This window comes from Micromys minutus (assembly GCF_963924665.1).
Source record: "Micromys minutus genome assembly, chromosome: 21".
NCBI classification, from domain to species: Eukaryota; Metazoa; Chordata; class Mammalia; order Rodentia; family Muridae; genus Micromys; species Micromys minutus.
In genome coordinates, this window is record NC_137956.1 from 40125568 (window position 1) to 40145156 (window position 19589).

The following is a 19589-nucleotide window of genomic DNA, read 5'->3' on the forward strand; positions in this document are numbered from 1 at the left end:
CCCTTTGATTTGATATTGCAAGCGATCTGTTATCAGATTCTTTAATTTTCTGTTTGAACACATATGTTAATAAAGTTAATTTGCTGGGCAGTGGTGGCACACACCTATAATTTCATCACTTGGGAGGCAGAGGCATGTATGTGGCTGAGATTTGAAGCCCAGTCTGTTTGTTCTACAGAGTTCTAGGATGGCCAGGAATACACAGAAACCTTGTCACAAAAAAAAAAAAAAAAAAAACAACAACAACAACAACAAAAGAGAGAAAAGAGTTAATTTTTATTCATTGTTTTTTCTGTTTCTTAAATGTGTTAGTTTTTGTTTGTTTTTTCCGTTTTTTTGTTTGCTTGTTTTAAGACAGGATCCCTCCATATCCTGGAACTTGGTATTTTAAATTTCTTCCTTGGCATTTTTGTTTTGTTTTATTTTCTAAATTGGTTTCTCTGTGTAACCTTGACTATCCTGGAACTTGTGTTTTTGTCCAGACTGGCATGATTTGCGGGATAAATTTAGGGTTCCTAAGGCAATTTTTAGTAGTTTTAGAGAGCGGTTCAGTGTTTAAAGGATGGTAACCCAAGGTCATGTCCTGGAACCCATATGGTAAATGACATGTCTGTGATTCAGGGTTTGGGCCTGTAGTAGAATCACACAATGAGGAAGTTCCTGGTTCATGTGAGATAGACACTGAGACTTAATCACTTTCCTTTTTTTTTTTAAAGACTTACATTTATGCATGTTTGTTTGTTTTTCAAGGCAGTTTTTGAGTTTTGTATTTTGGCGTTTCTGGTACTAGTTCTGTAAGCCGTTCTGGCCTACATCTCCAATCTATCTGCCTCTGCCTCTCAAGTGCTGGGATTAAAGGAATGTACCACCACCGCCCAGCCCTCAAGATTTATTTTTATTGTTTATATCTGTATGGAAATATGTGCTTTTAGAGGCCAGAAGAAGAGGTGTTAAGTCTCCTAGAGTTGAAATTACATGGGTTTGTTGTGAGCTTCCTGATAGGAGTGCTAGGAACTGAAGCCATCCCCAACCCCCATTCTCTCAGTTCCTTCACCATTTTGAATTAGATTTTCACAATAGACTTAACAGCTCCTTGTTTAGTTGGCAAGATGAGCTGGACTGTGCACTTCAGAGGCCTGCCTTTTTCCACTCACCTGGTACTGGAAATATGTATGCATTACCACCACATTCACCTTAATGTTAATTCCTTTCTTAGTTAGATTTATTTATTTCACTTTTTCTGTGTGAATGGTTTGCCTGCATGCATGTATATACATCTCGTATGTACCTGTTGTTTTCGTTTAAACTTGGGTTATGGATGGTTGTGAGGCAGTTTCTGTCAGCTGGGAATTGAGCCTGGGTTATTTAAAATTAAACATGTACTCTCTGACCCAGCTCTTCTATCTTTCAGCTTTTTAATGAATATCTTAACTTTGGTATCTAGTTCATTTTATTAACTAGCCATCGCTCCAGCTCCAGAAATGTTCCTTTAATATGACAAGTGATTTTCAGCTTGAAAACTTAAAATTTAGATCACTAAACCACTATTGCAGAGGACCAGTGTTTGGTTCCCAGTAACTACAAGTGTATTCACAGCTGTCAATAACATCGGACACCTTGTCTGACCTGGAATCCTGCACATATGTTGTATACATATATGACACTTGGGGGCACACATACATATAAAATTAAATGTTTTTAAATCATAACTAAATGGAGGTTATATTCTGATGCATTTTCTACTTTCAGAGGAGTGGCTGAGGCCGGTGATGAGGAGAGACAAGCAGGTGCTGGTGCACTGGGGCTTCTACCCAGATAGGTAATCTTCACTATCCTTGTGATCATGTTGGTCTTGATAATAGCATGTTCTTTCTTTGTTTGGTGTTCCAGAGAGGGTTTCTCTGTGTATGGGTGGCTGGCCTCAAACTCAGCCTGCCTCTGCTTCTGCCTCTCAAGTGCTGGGATTAAAGGTGAGTACTCTGACCACCAGCTGCATGTCCATATTTCCATCTATCTCTTTATTCCTTTTTTTATTTATATGAGTACCCTATAGCTATCTTAAGACACACCAGAAGAGGGCATGAGATCCCATCACAGATGGTTGTGAGCCACCGTGTGGTGGCTGGAAATTGAACTCAGGTCCTCTGGAAGAGCAGTCAGTGCTCTTAACCACTGAGCCATGTCTCCAGCCCCTCTTTATTTATTTATTTTTTTATTTCAAATTTGTATTATTTATCAACTTGTTTACATAGGTTCTCACTATATATTTCTGGCTCACCTACAGCTTACCATATAGGCTATTATCAGACTCAGCACTGCTGTCTACTACTGTCTCCCCTGTGCTAGAATTAGTTGGTACCACCATGCCTGTTCCCTTTTTATTTTCTCTCTCTCTCTGAGGAGTGGGTGAGGGATTGAATCCAGGTCTTTATACATACTAAGGGGTAAGTGCTTTACATCTCAAGCAACTTTATCTTTTTAAATATTAAACTATTAAAGCTGTGTAACTTTTAAATACATACACATAATCATATACTTATGAAATGCAATGTGACATTCTAATGACATTTGCAAGTACATATATACTGAGGAAATTTGCATAATTCCTGTTTTTTTTTTTCATTACTCTGTTGTCTGAGCCTTTAGGTTCTTGTCTTCACATAGACAACTCCAATATGTATGCTCTGGCATAAAGATTTTTGTCAGGCAGAAATGATGGCTACACCTTTAAGCCATCACAGAATTTGAAGCCCACTTGGCTATAAAGCTATACAGAGAAACCCTGGTTTAAAACAAGAACATGTAAATTTTAAGAATAGAGTTACCTTCTTATTATAGTTGCCTGGCTATTACTATATGCTTGTATGCCCCAGCATTGTTGTGTAAGGGGTGTGCTGCAGGAAACAGAGTCATACAAGAAGTTGCAAAGCCAAGATGTCCCTGTGGAGGTATACTGCTGCACATCAATTTCTTTCTTCTTGTCTGCCTGTCCTAATAATCTTATTCAAACATGAATTCGATGAATTGGTCAACTGATAAAATTAACTTCTTCATGGTCCAGTTATATTTTTTAGCCTATGGACCTTGTAGGGAAGACTTCATATTTAAAGCATAGCATAATTTTACTTCTCTCAAAGAGAAAGATTTATTTGCCAGAGGGATCTCTTAGCATGTTATTAAGCCTTTAATTAAGATGTATGTCTTTTAAGAGAGGAATCTTGGGGGCTGAAGAGTTGGTTCATTAATTGAAGAGTTGGTTCATTAATGAGTTCTTACTGATCTTGAAGAGAATTCAAACTTGGTTCTCAGCAAGCACATGTCAGTCTGTAATTTCAATTATATAAGATCTTATTCCTTTCCTTACCTCTGTGGGCATCAGACATGCTCATGGTGTACAGACACGCAGATAATATATTCCTAAAAAGTTAGTAAATTCACATAAAATAAGTAAATTTTTTAAAACTGTTTTTTTCTTTGTAAATTTTACATTATATGTCCTAGTTCCTTTCATCTCTTTCTACTCCTTTGTATCTTCCCTCCTTCATTGCAACTTCCCACCAAAAGAAAAAGAAAAAATCTTATAGAAGCTACAGTGTGTCTCATAGTATACTCTTTTGTTCACATTTTTACTTTTAGATATTCATTACCATGAGTCATTGGTTTGGTTGAAAGCCTCTGGCTTCTGCTCTAGCTTAATACAGATCCTCACAGGGACCGCTGTCAAGTGTCCACTTGTTCCCTTGTGTCATAGATCCTGTAGCTTTGGATCTGCAGGACTGCCCCCTTTACCCTCTCCAGTAGTTCATATATCGTGTAGATGAATTGGGGTGAGCCAACTCAAAGCCCTGCATCCCGACCTAGGTAGTGGCTGAGCTATCCAGCCACCAGCATTCCCTCATCCACACCATGAAGGTGAACTCGCTCTAGCACTTCCCAGCTGGTTCAGTGCCAAAGCTGGCCAGCTCTCCCCTTGTCTCAGATGGTGAGAAAATGAGCACATTTCTACCCCATGGCAGGCTCCAGCTCTCCTGCTCTTAAAGATGATTTTCTTCCTAATGTTTATGACAAATTAGGTTTAACCTTTTCAAAGAGCTATGCATGTCAAGTATTATGAATAAAATTATTTAATGCCTAATTCTGATGTTTTTCTTGTCAGAAATTATATTGCTGTTTACCTCTTTCCTCACTGGCTTTTTGCTTTTGGTAGAATCTCTTTATGCAGATAAGCTTTGAACTAGCAGTCCTTTTACCTAAGCCTTTAGAATTTCTGGGAATATATACCCTGTGCCCTTGGTGTCCCCTCTTTCCTATTTTTTCCTATCTCACTTTTTGTTATTGCCTGGTCTTCAGTTTTCCAAGGGACTAGAACAACAGTCATATATCATTGCATCTGGCATTATTATATTTTTAACTGAAGACAGTGTGTCATTAGTTCTGTTAAATTTTAAGTATGTATGTCTAAGGGATGGAGAAATTGTTCAGTAGAGCACTGACTGCTCCTCCAGAGGGCCTGAGTTCAGTTCCTAGCAATCACATGGTTGGCTTAGCCATTTATAATGGAATCTGATGCCAACTCAAGATCTGATCAAACTCAAGGCCTTATACATAACATAGGTCATTTCACGTCATGTTGTAATTTTATTGAACAGTATAGTAACTTTAACAATCTTTTTATTTAGAAGACTATGTTATTTTTATAATTTTTAGAATTGCTTTAATGATTGTAGCACTGCGTTGTTGCTTGCTGATCTGAGGATATTTGAGTAGGGAGATGTGATAAGAAGTGATATCTGTGGACATTGTGACATTGGAGAACAGTCCAAGCTCTAAGGAGCTTCAGATATGAAGTGCATTCTGACTTAGTGCCATATGTCTAAGATGCCACCGAGTCTTTACAGAAGAGTGAGAAGACAACACAGAGAGCCTAGAGGAAGGCCAGATTGTGAGACCTTGGCACATGTATTGGCTGGTTTTGTATGAACTTGACACAAGCTGGCTTCACCAGAGGGAAAAGAGCCTCAGTTGTAGAAATGTCTCCATGAGATCCAGCTGTAAGGCAGTGTTTTCAATTACTGATCAGTGTGAAAGAGTGAAGCCTATTGTGAGTGATGTCTTCCTGGACTGGCAGTCCTGTGTTCTATCAGTTAACAGGCTGAACAAACCATGTAAATGCAAGTCAGGAAGCAGCACCCTTTGCATTAGTTCTGCCTCCAGGTCCCAGTTCTGCTTGAGTTTCTGTCCTGACTTCCTCCAACGAAGGGTTATGATCTGGAAGTGTAAGCTGGATAAATTTTTCCTTTTCCACCCTCCTTTTTAGTTTTGGTATTTTCATCATGGCAGTAGAAACCCTAACAGAAACCAATGTTTTTGCGAGGATTTTTACTTTAATCTTAGTAGTTTGGAGTCTGTCCTAGTTTCTATTTCTTTTATATTCTCGGCCAAAAGCAACTTGGCAAGGAAAATGTTTATTTGGTTCCATTATTGAAGGTGAAGCCAAAGTAGGAACATGGAGGTAGAAACTGAAGTAGAGACCATGAGGAATGCTGGTTACTGGCAGCCTGCTTTGTCTTAGCCCAGACCTGCCTGTCCAGTGGTGGTACTAGCCAGAGTGGGCTGGTTTTTCTACATAACTCATCAGCAAAACATTGCCGCCTTGCCTTTATTTTATCTTGATGGAGGTATTTTCTCAGTTGAGGTTCCCACATTCCAGATGACCCTTGCTTGTGTCAAATTGTCTCCAACAAAACAACCAGCACGGAGTCCTTAGAAATCTTTGTATTGGTATGTGAAAGCCTCAGTTTTTGGGAGAGCAGTGGACAGGATAGGAAATGAGTGGGGCAGAGGGTTGACTCAACGTACTTTGAGTGTGCTTGGTTCAGAACAGTTACCACATGAACTGAGGAATGTAAAACTGACTGTTTGGATTTGGAGTTTCAGAATCACTTAAGGTACAGATGTAATACTTAAAAAATGGAGTATGATGGGCTGGAGAGATGGCTCAGCGGTTAAGAGTTGTGTCAGGAGACGGTCATAGTGTAGTCATACACAAAAAATAAATAAAAAGACTAAAGGGTGAATGAAATGACTTTAAAAAATGGAATGTGACGTTGAAAACCTAAATGAGATCACTAAGAGGAAAGAATTGTTTTGAAAGGTACTCTATCAAAAAGATAGTTAATATTAATATCTAATGTTTCTGTTAATTATGTTTAAAATGACCAAAAGTACAAGCTAGCAGTGAGACTGAAGGCCTGAGGGCGGGATATGAGAGAAAACAAATATCCGGTGATGGTACTGAGGAGGATAAGGTTTAAGGGGATGCTTTGAGCAATGAGCAACATCTGTTTAGAATTCTTTTTAACTAATTCAGACAGTTTTTGACTTGTTTCAGTCTTATTAACAGTGATGGAACAAAGGTGTATTTTTTTTGAGGTTTGCTAATTTATTTTGTATATAAGTACACTGTAGCTGTCTTCAGACATACCAGAAGTTCCCATTACAGATGGATGTGAGCCACCATGTGGTTGCTGGGAATTGAACTCAGGACCTCTGGAAGAGCAGTCAGTGCTTTTAACCGTTAAGCCATCTCTCCAGCCCCAAATGTGTATTTTTAAAGCACTGTTACTGTGTTTACATATAATATGTGTGAGGGTAGTTGTACTCATGCCATGGCACATGTGTGAGGTCAGAAGACTGTACAGTCAGTTCTTCAACTTGTATATGACTTTTAGGAATTCAACTCAGTTTGTTAGGCTTGTGTGGCAAATTCCTTTACCCATGATTCTGGCCTACCAATTTATTAAAATGTTTTCCTAATAATACTTGTTATATTTATATATCCATCCTTAGTGCTTGAATAGATTTCCTAATCAAGACATGGCTCTAATTTATTTGCTTGTTTAATTTGCTTTATAGCTATGACACTTGGATCCACAGTAATGATGTTGATGCTGAAATTGAAGATGCACCAATCCCAGAAAAGCCATGGAAGGTAAAGGATCTGTAGAAAAGAAATTATTCTTGCCTGGTCATAGTGGTGCATGCCTTTATTCCCAGCACTTAGGAGGCAGAATCTGGCAGATTTCTAAATTCAAGTCCAGCATGGTCTACATACTGAGTTCCAAGACAACAGCCATGTAGAAAGTTCCTGTCCTAGGAAAGGTGTTGCTCTCAGCACACATGATGCATAGATGTTCGTGTAGGCAGAATACACACAAATTATTTTTATTTCATTGCCTTTCCCTACAATAAATTAATTTTCTTGGAAGGCTGTTGTCACTCTGGCTCATGCTGTCCTTGAGATTATAGTTTCAATCACTGCTGGTCTTTTGTAATGATCACCTTGCCTCAGTCCATGAGTATTCAAGAGGAGGCCCATGTCCAGATACAAAGTATTTTCTAAAAAGATGTATAATGGTGTGGTCCTTTTAATGCCCTCAACTCAAGAGCATATTTGTGACTCTGACCACCTTGTACTGAGGTCTTAGGAGTTAATGTATGCAGTGCTTGAGAAGAGCCCAAAGCCAAGCCAGAGTGTGAGAAATGGGGTCTCTTGTTCAACCCATATTAAAGGTATTGAGAATGCCAGGCCTTCACCACAAATTACGAATATGTTACACTCAGGAATGATAATCCAAGATAAACTTATTGTTTTATTTACACAGAATTAATCTTGTGTATCACTGGCTGTGCTGGAACTCCCTCTGTAGACCAGACTGGCCTCGAACTCACGGAGATCCACCTGCCTGTCTCACAAGTTTCTGGGATTAAAGGTGATCAACAAAAGTTGTATTGAGTTGTATTGCTGGAGAGATGGCTCAGCGATTAAGAACAGTGACTGTTCTTCCAGAGAGGTCTTGTATTCAATTTTCAACCTCCGTATGGTGGCTTACAACCGTCCATAATGGGATGTCCGAAATGTCAGCAAGTGTACTCACAAACATAAAATAAATGAAAAAAATTTTAAAAGATTTTTAAAATACTGTAGTGAACCAGACTTTTGTTTGTACACAGTTAATGAAGTCCATTGCTGACTTTTCCCAGAAAAAAACATTTTTTTAAAAGATTTATTTATTTTATGTATGAGTGCTTTATCTTCATGTGCACCCTCCATGCCAGAAAAGGGCATCAGATCTGATTATAGATGGTCATGAGCCACACTGTGTGGTTGCTGAGAATTGAACTCACAACCTTTAGAACAGCCAAGCCTCTTTTAACTGCTGAGCTGTCTCTTTAGTCCCAGAAAAGTTCCTTAGGAAATTTTTAATTTTAATTTTTATTTGGCATCTCCCCCTTCCCCAATTTTAATTTCTTATGAAATTAAAAACATAGTTTCTAATTAGAGCAAACTACAACTTGGTGACCTGGATGTGGTAACACATACCTTTGGTATATATATTCCTTTAATCCCTTCACTTGAGTGACAGAGTCAGGTGGATCTCTGAGTTGGAGGTTAACCTGGGCTACAGAACAAGTTCCAGTGTAGCCATTGCTACACACAGAAACCCTGTCTTGACAAAACAACAAAAACAAATTGGATTTAAAAAAAACAGTAGTTTGAAATGTACAGTATAGTATGCATACTATACTATGTATGTATAGTATATATAGTATGCATAATGAATAGTTATCCAAATGCACATTTTTAAGTCTTTCCAGCACTTGCAGTGACAGCATTCAGTGCTTAGTCCCTTTGACATCACCATTTTTTGCAAGGTTATTGCCATTGTTGTCAGCATGGGTTTCTTTTTTTCTTTTTTTTTTTTAAGATTTATTTATTTATTATGTATTAAGTACACTGTAGCTCTCTGACGAGAGCATCTGATTCCATTATAGATGGTTGTGAGCCACCATGTGGTTGCTGGGATTTGAACTCAGGACCTCTGGAAGAACAGTCAATGCTCTTAACCACTGAGCCATCTCTCCAGCTGGTCAGCATCGGTTTCATGATTTAATCCTCCCACTCTTGGCAGAGTCCTGAAGGCACAGCTTTGCTGATGACCTCACAGATCTTCTGTCCTCCTCCTTGACTCTGTCATCTTAGTCCATCTTTCTTCCCCCTTAAAATTAAACAGTTGCTGAGAAAGGTGATGCACACTTGTAGTACCTGTGAGGCAGAGGCAGGTGGATCTCTGAGTTAGAGGAAGCTGGTTGACATCTATTCTAAGAATTCTAAGACCAGCCAAGGCTACATAGTGAGACTCTTTAAAAAATAATAAGAAGAACTCAGAACAACCAATATGGGTCTTACATTATAAAATGATTTTGCTGGGATGCATTGTCCTTCAAGCAGCCATCCTTTTAAGTAGCTGTGACTACTTGCTACACACCTCCAAGATCAGGCCACTTAACTGCCATCATTGCATTATAGAGGAGTGTTGGGGAGGTTCACTGGACCCTCACCTAGATTCTGGTTGCGCCTTTTGTGTCTCCTAACTTTCTGTATGTAATTCTGCTGTAATTACGCATGTCCTTACAATCCTGAGATTATGCAGACTGCAAGATGAGTAAAAAGGAGATACTTATGTAGTAGTGGTTCTTATAGTGTAGCTGTTTTTGGACTTTCATGCTCTTTAAGCAGGCCCAATAAAATTCATAGTTCCTCAAGTTAAACTTTGGTGGGATCATACTGGTTTGTTGTTGATATCCTATGAAGAAGGGGTAGATACTCCTCTCCCAGGGAAAGTGCCTGAACAAGGCCATCTTGTCTTCTGTTGGCTGCCATGTCACAGCTTATTTTCAGTGTTGAAAGGAGCTTTATAGTTGTTGCAATTGCTAGTTTGTGCCTCTCATTCACTGCAACCAAGCACTCTATGCCCCCTCCTTCCGGGGCTTTTGAGGAGGAAATATTCTAATGCCAAGTCATGCCAATTTGATATGGTTCTAGGTTCATGTAAAATGGATTTTGGACACTGATATTTTCAATGAATGGATGAATGAAGAGGATTACGAAGTGGATGAGAACAGAAAGCCAGTGAGTTTTCGCCAACGAATTTCAACAAAGAATGAAGAGGTATTTCCCTTGGCACTGTTTCTTGACCATGGTTGTTTTACATTTTCTAAACATTTTCTTTCTTGATAATCTGACACATACACACTGAGGGCCATCACCTAAGACATACACCTACAAAGTTACTAAGTGACTTAACCTTTTGGCATCTTACTAGAGCATGGAATAGAAATCTTAGTGAATGGGCCAAGTGGTATGCTAATTCTATAGCTGATTTTTCCATTATATGTAAGTTTTTACTTTTAAAATGAACCATTTAGTGTATACGGGTGTTGGGAGTATACGTGTGCGCCATGAACACGTGTGGCATCGGTGGTTGTCAGAACAGGCTGTGCTGAGAATCAAACACTGGAGCAGCCAGTGCTCTTCACCGCTGTCCTATCTGACCAGCTCTTGGTTTTTGTTTTTAATTATTTTTATTTCATTTGCATTGGTGTTTTTCCTATATGTATATTTATGTGAGGGTTCTAAATCCCCTGAAACTAAAGTTACAGAGAGTTGTAAGCTGCCATATGGGTAGCAGCCTCTCATTTTAATTTTTATCTGCATTTTAAAATTTAGCCAACAAGGTAATAATAACGTTCATGCCTTTAAATAAAACCACATGATAGCTTAACTTACCTACCAGTTTTTCGTAGGGAAACTGGATGTCTTTATTTAATATTATAACTTCAGTGTAGATAAAATACTAGACTTAAAATATTTTGAGAATTAACATGCTGCAGTGTTTTCTGAAAATAGGGGATTTAGCATTTAATGTTTTTATTACTATTAAGTCTAAGTCCTTATTTGTAAGAAAATACCACAATGAAACATATTACTTTGTATGCTACCCAAAAATATTTTGATTAAATGAAGTTCAAGTTCTGGCTATTTACTGATGATTTCATAAAAAGTAATATTTGTGCCAGAAATGGTGGTGCATGCTATGAATCCCAGCTCTTGGGTGGCAGAGGCAGGCAGATAGGTCTGTGTGTTTTTGAGGCCAGCCTGGTCTGCATAGCAATTTCAAACTAGCCACAGTTACATAGTGAGACCTTGTCTCTACAAACAAAACCTTACAACTTTTTGGCTAGATGCATCACTAGAGTAAGAATTTGGACCAAGAAGATAGCCTTTTATAACTGTTAAGGGTTTGTGATAGTCCAGTGAAGAGACCTTTGATTCTAAGTTCATTTTCATTTATGACAGCTAAATTTGTTTTGCTTTTTTAACTTCCTGTCTCATTTTTTTTGTTGTTTTTAAATTTGTGTTTGCTATGTAGTCTGCAATTGATTGGCAGGACCGACCTCAGCCTTCCCAGTCCTGAGAATACAAAGTATATTTAACCAAACTTCCTCTTTTTCATTTTATGATTTCTTTGGTGTTTGTGTGTGTGAGTGTGTCTGTGTGTGTGAACGCATGTGAATGTATATATGTTAAACCATTAACTGAAAAAAAATGGAGAGGCTTCATGTTTTTACACCTGTACTCTTAATACTAGAACACCTTTCTCACACTGTATATTGTAAGATTTTATTTTTAATTATTTGAAAATATTTGGATTTTGTGTTTAGTTTTTTTTCCAGACAGGGTTTCTCTGTGTCTACCTGACTCCCTTTTTACACCAGACTGGTCTCAAAGTTAGAGATTCTCCTGCCTCCTAAGTGCCAGGTTTAAAGGTGCCAACACCCCCTCCTCCGAAGTGGTTGGCTGTTTTATAAATGCCACTTTTGACAGCATCATTTGAGGCTGTAATGTCTAATTTCAGTAGCATGTAGACTTTTCCCATCTGACAGATGAAATGTTGAGCAGTAATGTTCTTTTTTTTTTTTTTTTTTCTTTTTCTTTTTTATGGTTCAGCTCTATCTTTATTGTCGTTACTTTGAGGATATGTGGGATTATGATTAGCATTTCAGGTTAGTTCAATTGGTAGGATGGTAGTAGTTCTTACCCTGTAGCCTTTTAATACAATTTCTCTTTTTGTGGTGCAGTGACCCCAACCATAAAATTATATTTGTTGCTCTTTCCTAACTCCAGTTGTGCTGGTGTTTAATCTTTTACATGTTTTTTTATGAACTGTAATATAAAGCTGTCTATTTTTGAAGATCTTAGGCAAGCCTTTGAAGGGTTTGTTACAGCACCAAAAGGGATCACAATTTACAGGTTGAGCATGACTGACTTAGATGGTCAGGAATGTTTCTTCATTGCTGGTAATTAGTGCTTAATTTTGTGGCTTCATTTGCTCTGATGCAGGAGATCTGGTAGTGTATGGAAGTCACCTTTGGACATGGGTTTATAGATACTGAGGAACTGATAAAGTTGCCTGGTACTTACTTTCATTTTCTTCTTCCTAGCCAGTCAGAAGTCCAGAAAGGAGAGATAGAAAAGCATCTGCCAATGCTCGAAAGAGGAAACATTCCCCTTCTCCTCCTCCTCCCACACCCACAGAATCCCGGAAGAAGAGTGGGAAGAAAGGGTAAGATGTTTGTAGCATAATCAGAAGTTAAGGAGAGAAACTTGGAATGGCTTTCCTAGGTACTGTATTCATGTTGGATTTTTTTGCCAAACAATAGTCATCCTAATGGCTGAAGTTTTTTTTGTTCTGATAGCTTGTCTTTTAAACTTGTTTTTATTACATTAAATTGTTTTATTTGTGTGCATGTGTGTTGGTCATAAGTCAATTGTTGGAGGCAGTTCTCACCTTCTACCATGAGTGTGGGGCTTAGGATTATCAGGGCAGGTGCCATCAGCCCCCAAGCCATTTTACCAGCCTGATAAATTTTGACAGGAGTCTAATTTATATAATCATGCTGTGAATAGTTGGTTTTTTGTTTTTTGTTTTGGTTTTGGTTTTTTTTTTTTTTTTTTGTCCTTGTAGGTAAGTACGTGTTGGAAAGGTGGGAAGTAAGGCGTTTGAGGAATCCTGTCCTGAGCCATGTGTGGTGGCACATGCCTGTTATTACTAGTTAGGAGGCAGGTATGGTAGTACAGCTTTGGGTTAGCGGTTATCCTACTCTAGAAAACTGAGTATATCCTGAGCTCAAATCCAAGACATACAGTTATTGTTTCTGGGACTTGATCTCTTTCTTTCGTGATTAAACTGACTGACAGAAGAGTTAGAACCTGGAACTAACTATTGAGCTGCTGGATGTTCTGACAAGCCTGACACCATACCTAACAGTCTTGTAGTAACAATTTGGATTTGTAATTGAATAGATTAATAATAATATAAAACAAAACTTTAATACAGTGCCTAAAGGTTATGCTTACAGTATAGGTAATATTCGGTAAATTCTGTTATAAATAAATATTTGATAATTTCAGACTTGGGTATTTTAACATACATTTGTTTATTTTGCTTTCTGTTTGGGTTTTTTTATTTTTTTATTTTTTTTTTTGTCCTCAAGACAGGGTCTCTCATATAGCTATGGCTGTCCTGGACTCTGTAGCCTTAAACCCAGAGATCTACCTGCCTCTGCCTCTTGAATGCAGACTATTTTGTTTGCTTGGTTGTTGTTGGCAGTGGTTGTCTGTTTGCTTTTTTTGTTGTCTTGTTTTTTGTTTGTTTGTGGTGGGTGTGTGGGGAATGATTTGAGATGGTTGTTCTGTGTAGGTCCTGGAACTTAGTCTGTAGACCAGGATGGTGTCGAACTCCTATTTGCCTCTTCATTAAAGACATGTGGTGCCACCACCACCCAGCCCATCCTGCTTTGCTATGTTTTTATTTGTTTGTTTGTTTTGAGGCAGTGTCTTTGTAGTCTTGTTTGTCCTGTAGCTCACTATGTAAACAGATTGGCCTAACACTCAAAGCCATCTACCTGCCTCAGCATGAAACAAGCTAGATTCATTAGAGAAGAAGAAACCTCCATTAAATAAATGTGCCTACCCTGTGAACCAGCCTGTGGTTCTATTTTTTGATGGTTGATGTGGGATGGTTCTACTTACTGCATGTGTCACCACCTCTGAACTAGATAGATAGTCTTGGGTGTCACAAGAGTGCTAGTTCAACAAAGTAGTAAGCACTTCTCCATGCCCCTTTGTATTAGTTTCTGCCTCCAGGGTCTTTCCTTTTCCTGTTATGAATTTTCATGCTACTTTTTAAAGAAAGGTTGTGTGTGTGTGTGTAGCTGTGACTGCTGGAATTGGCTAGGTAAATCAGGCTTCTGACTTTGACAGAGGAATGGGATTGGAGGCATGCACCAGTACTGGTTCTCTCCTTGTTACTCTTCCTAGTGTGTGTGGGTGTGGGTGTGGGTGTGGGTGTGTTTGTGTTTGTTGAAACTTGTCCTGTTCCTGAGGTGAATAGTAGTCCATATAGAGTTCTTCTGCCCGCCCACCTGAGTGGTTCAGTTATAGTCACATGCCACCATGCCCTGGTGTTTTCTTCTTTGTTTGTTTGTATCACACTGTATGTGCCTTTTTTCTTTATTTTAATTTTCAACCATATTGTAGTTTAATAAATGGTAACTATTGAGAGAAAGCAATGGCATTTTTCATAAGGAATATGAGGATTTTTTAGCTTTTAGCACTAAAATGGTATCTCAAGAAAATAGAGTTGGTTCATATCTTAAAATACTTTTTCATTTTATCATGTATAGGTTGATTAAATTCTGTGTATCCTGAGCAGGAGTTCTTTTACTATACTAATTCAGACTCCTCATGTGAATAGTAGGGTGACCGTCCTATTTTACGTACTAATCACTTAGAGTTTGAAGCTCATTTGATGCTACTTGAGTCAAGTGTGTAATTTACTTGATTAGTTCTTACTTTTAAAAGTGTTTCGGAGCTGGAGAGATGGCTCAGTGGTTAAGAGCACTGACTGCTCTTCCAAAGGTCCTGAGTTCAATTCCCAGCAACCACATGGTGGCTCACAACCATCTGTAATGAGATCTGATGCTCTCTTCTGGTGTGTCTGAAGACAGTTAAAGTATGCTCACATACATAAATCATTTAAAAAAGTGTTTAGATAGAATTTAATAATTTAGAAAGAATATGAGGCATTTGGCTAAAAGTATCTCTAATTGGCTCTTTTCTGTCCCATGTATATTAGACAAGCTAGCCTTTATGGGAAGCGTAGAAGTCAAAAGGAGGAAGATGAGCAAGAAGATCTTACCAAGGACATGGAAGACCCAACACCTGTGCCGAATATAGAGGAAGTGGTTCTCCCTAAGAATGGTTGGTATTTTGCATCAAACCCTGGTATTAGCTGTTATTTCAACATAAAAATGAGTAACATCAGGTTCTTAGTATACCGTTTTTTCTTTGACTTTATCGAAATAGCATCTCTCCATATAGCAGTGGCTGTCCTGAAACTCAGATGTAGACACAGATTTGCCTGGAACTCAGAGATCTGGCCATGCCCATCTCTACCTCCGGAGTGCTGGGATTAATGGCTTCTACTACAACAGCCATACACATAGTTCTTTACATTCCAATATGAATAGATTTTCCCTTTATCTGTTTTTAAAGATTCCTATTTTTTCATTTTACTTATGAGTCTTACTGTGTGCTTTGTTTATGTGGTGTTTTGGGTTTTTTTGTTTTTTGTTTTGTTTTTTTTTTTTTTGTTTTGTTTTGTTTTTTTTGAGTAGACAACACTGATCCAGTAGGTACATACATTTTAAATTGTCTTTTGTGTAGTGGTGTGTCAATCTATTTAATCCAAGTTCTAGTCCTTGGGAGTCTTAGGCAGCAATATCTTGCTTGAATTTGAGGAAGCTTGATTTTCATGCCTGTTTTTGAAAGCTAAAAATAAGAACAGGGAAGAAGTTAAGCTGGAGAGTGCTTGCCTAGTACATGCGACACGTTCATTCTCTTCCCCCAAAGTTTTTTTAGAGGAGTAAATAGTAATTATGAGAGAAGAAACACAATCACCCCTGCCCCCCAGCCCTTTTGTTGACCAGTTAACTTTTCTGCATTGTGGAACAGAATTATACTGCTATTTGAATGATTGTAGGTTGGGCAGGGGTGATTGTGGTTTAGTGTCTTTAGGTTTTTATAATAAAGGTGAGGCTAGAGCTATACTAACTTGTGATTTGCATCAATGTTTTATTCATGTTCTATCATGTTGTCATCTTTAATTTTGTTTAGTTTATATTAATGGATATTTTGTCTACATTTATGTATACTGCATAGGCCTTGGGGAGCCAGAAGAGGGTTTCAGATCCCTTGGCATTGGAGTTATTCTAACCCACTTTGCCATTAACTGAATAGCCATCACTTGAGCTCCTCACCTAAAATTAGTGTGTTTCTTTTAACACGATTCTGGCTTTCTTTTGTTTTCCTTTTCTAGTAAACCCCAAAAAGGACAGTGAAAACACACCAGTTAAAGGAGGCACCGTGGCAGATCTAGGTAAACACAACAGATGCAAATGCTTCTCTCCTGACTGTTTCAGCTCCTTAAATACTGTTACTTACTTCAGATGTTACTTTCATTTGTTCTTCTTACTGCTCTTCAGGATTAACCAGTTGCCTCCTGTATTGTCATGCTTTCAAGTTCTTACTGTGTATATGATGTGCTTGCAGGCATGAATGTAGCAGTTAAGGGTTTTGAGGCAGAAGACAGCTCTTGGGATCTCACTATTCTTTCACAGTGGAACTCGGAGGATTGGCCCTGAGTGTGGCGTGTTCTGTAACTGTGGAACTTTTTCCCAGCCCTTTTCATTCCATCTTTTCACATTCTGTCTCTTGTCTTACTTCACAGTGGTGCATGGTTGTATCCTAATGTCTAAAGTTTAAACAGCATTTCTAATGACAGCATGTTAGAAAAGATAAACAGACATAGTTTGACAATGTTTGTAGTTTATTTTGATGTCATTATCAGATCATAATTGTTATTTTTTCCTTCCATATATTTATTTTTCTCTTAAACTACTGATTCAAAGGCCAGAAAGAGAAAACCTAATTATAAGTAGAGTTTAATTTCTCCCTGTTGCATGGACAGTGTGGAAGGTTATAACTGGATTTCCTCACTGTGAAATTCTGCTAAACAGTGGCAACTTGTAATTTATTTTCGAGGATTTGTTTGTTTGTTTTTTCTCTTGAGTCATGTCTCTTTGTACTCTGGGTGCCTGGAAACTATGTGTACACCAGGTTGGCCTGACACTATTCTAGTTACTATGTTTACTGTTTGTGCTTCTATGCCCCAACAGGCTTTTTGTTGTTGGTTTGTTTGCTTGTTTGTTTTGAGTCAGGGTTTCTGTGTGTAACCCTGGCTGTCCTGAAACTCACAATGTAGAACAGGCACCTTTGCATCCTGAGCACTGTGATTAAAGGCCACCATAAAGATTTATGTCAAGGTGTATAGTTGCTTATGTGAAGAGAAGATCCTAAAGGCTGTGAACACAGTAAAAGAAAAGAAATAGTAACACAGATTGCCCTAATTTCCTTAGGACATACTGTACACGTGTATTAGAACATACCACTTCCCTTGGACAGTTTGGCTAAAGATGCTGCATGATCTTTAAACGCTGCTGTCCTGTTTTATTTCTGACTTAGTTGTGGTATGAGCCTTGACAAGGGCATTGTGACATATCAAATGCATTTTTTTCAACTTTAATTATTTATACTGATATGTTTGGATGTATGACTGAGTATGTGTCTGCCCCATGTGTACAATGCCCTCCAATTTTAAGAGAGCCTGTCAGATTCTCTGGGACTGGAGTTACAGACTATTTTAAGCTGCTGTGTAGTTTCTTCAAATATAACCCAAATCTTCTGAGTGCTCTTAATCACTGAGCCATCTCTCTTACTCCTCAAGCCTATGTTTTTGTTTTCAGAGTTGTTAACTATTTAGTTCCTTCTGCTATATAGTTATATAAGTTTATATTCTTTTTATGGTTGAGGAATTGGGGCGGGGGGCAAAGTGGTGTGGTTTGCCCAGTCAGAGAACCATAGCACAGTTTTTGAATAGCATAAATTAGGATTCTCATGAATAAGGATGGATGTCTCTTAGCTGATGTCAGGTTTTTTTCAGGTGTCAAGACTGGTCTAAATTACTCAAACATGTCAAAGATTGGAAAGCTTTTGGTTTTGGGGAGGAATTGGGGTGGATGGAGCCCATATGCATGCAAGGCTTGTACTCTACCACTGAGCTTCACTGCAGACTTAAATTGCAGTTTTAATCCCTTATTGCAGCAGCATCTGGTCAGAGACTAGTGTTGCCAGTTTAGAAGCAACACCACACTTTTTCTCCTCCCTTTTCTTTTTCTTCCCTGCCTTCCTTCCCTTTTTTTTTTTTTTTTTTTTTTTGTGTACTTTCTAACATAATTATTCATCCTGAATCCCCTATTACTTTTAACAGGTCAGTGATGTTCATTTCTGTATTGCCTAGGTATCTTCTGGATATTTGTCACATATACTTTACTATTAAACTTTTTGCTCTGTTTTACTGAAGAAATAAATGTTATGATTGGAATAGTAATTTTTTTTTCTGAATTGATGTGGAAATTAGATTGTATTCTAATAATAATTTGTGTGGTCCATGTTTGGTTCTGTCCTGTGTTCATCAGTGATTACTGTTACTATGCACTGTTGTGAACAGTGTTGTCTTTACTATATATAGAGCATACTTAATTTTAGAGACTTGGGGGGATGTGTGTGTGTTCTTTGTGACATCAGCCTCTTATTACCCCTTGAGACAGGGTTTTTTTCTTTCAGCCTTGGCCATCCTGGAACTAGCATTGTAAACGAGGTTGGCCTGGAACCCAGAGATCCATCTTCTTCCTCCCCAGTGCTGGGTATAGGGGTGTGGGCCTTCATCACTTCACATTGTTTGGCTTTTGTGTTGTTTCTGTTGTTGTAGTCATCGTTGTCTGTGGTGGGAAGGTGGTTTTTTTCTTGAGACAGGGTGTCACTGTTGTCTGTGATTCATCTGGATTTTATTTTGTTGACTGGCCTTGAACTCAAAAGAGATTGGCCCTCTTTTGTTGTTAAAGGTGTGAGCTCCAATGCCTGGCTACATGAGATACTTTGGTGCATTTCCTTTTTATGTTTTATTGTCATTTCTATTTAAGGGATTTCATATATGATTTCATTGCTGTGTATCTCTGTAAATGAGGCTGGTCTGGAACTCAGATCTTTCTGCCTCTTTCTCCCAAGTGCACCACCACCTTCTGGTTTAGCTTAAAATTAAAATAAAAAAATTTTTTTTTGTTGCTGTTGTTGATGAATGTTTTGACTGCATGTATTTATATAGACCATGTATGTGCAGTGCCCACGGAGGTTAGAAAGGAGTAGATCAAAAGTTCTGATCCACTATCTGGGTGCTGGGAACTGAACCTAGATCCTCTGCAGTAATAAAGAGTTTTTTTTACTGCAGAGTCATCTTTGATTCCCTAATTGCATTTTCTATAGATTTTTTTTATCATTCTATAATCAGCATTTAGAACAGTAGGCATGTACTTTTTGTTGCTGAGTAGCCCAGACTCGCCTCAAACTTGGAATCTTTCCAACTCTTCTGTAATGCTAGGCTGTCGTGTCTTATTAGTCACTTATTAGATTCTTTTACTCTGCTTTACCCATCCTCAGGAGATGGGGTCTTCATTCAAATCTCTTACAAGATGTTGTTATCAATTAGATTGCTATTGTGACATTATCA

At 38.2% G+C, this 19589-nt stretch overlaps 1 protein-coding gene across 2 annotated transcripts in view; it reads left to right on the plus strand.

Annotated features, from left to right (window-relative positions):
• SMARCC1 (SWI/SNF related BAF chromatin remodeling complex subunit C1) overlaps positions 1 to 19589 on the plus strand; it is a 90601-nt gene that overhangs the window by 18665 nt on the left and 52347 nt on the right. The window contains exons 7-12 of one of the 2 annotated variants that reach the window (XM_080934716.1): positions 1750 to 1819; positions 6916 to 6991; positions 9887 to 10012; positions 12346 to 12467; positions 15042 to 15166; positions 16284 to 16343. In XM_080934716.1, coding sequence (XP_080790842.1) covers positions 1750 to 1819; positions 6916 to 6991; positions 9887 to 10012; positions 12346 to 12467; positions 15042 to 15166; positions 16284 to 16343 — 579 coding nt within the window. The remainder of the gene's footprint in view (positions 1 to 1749; positions 1820 to 6915; positions 6992 to 9886; positions 10013 to 12345; positions 12468 to 15041; positions 15167 to 16283; positions 16344 to 19589) is intronic. The other variant, XM_080934717.1, reaches the window with a different exon arrangement.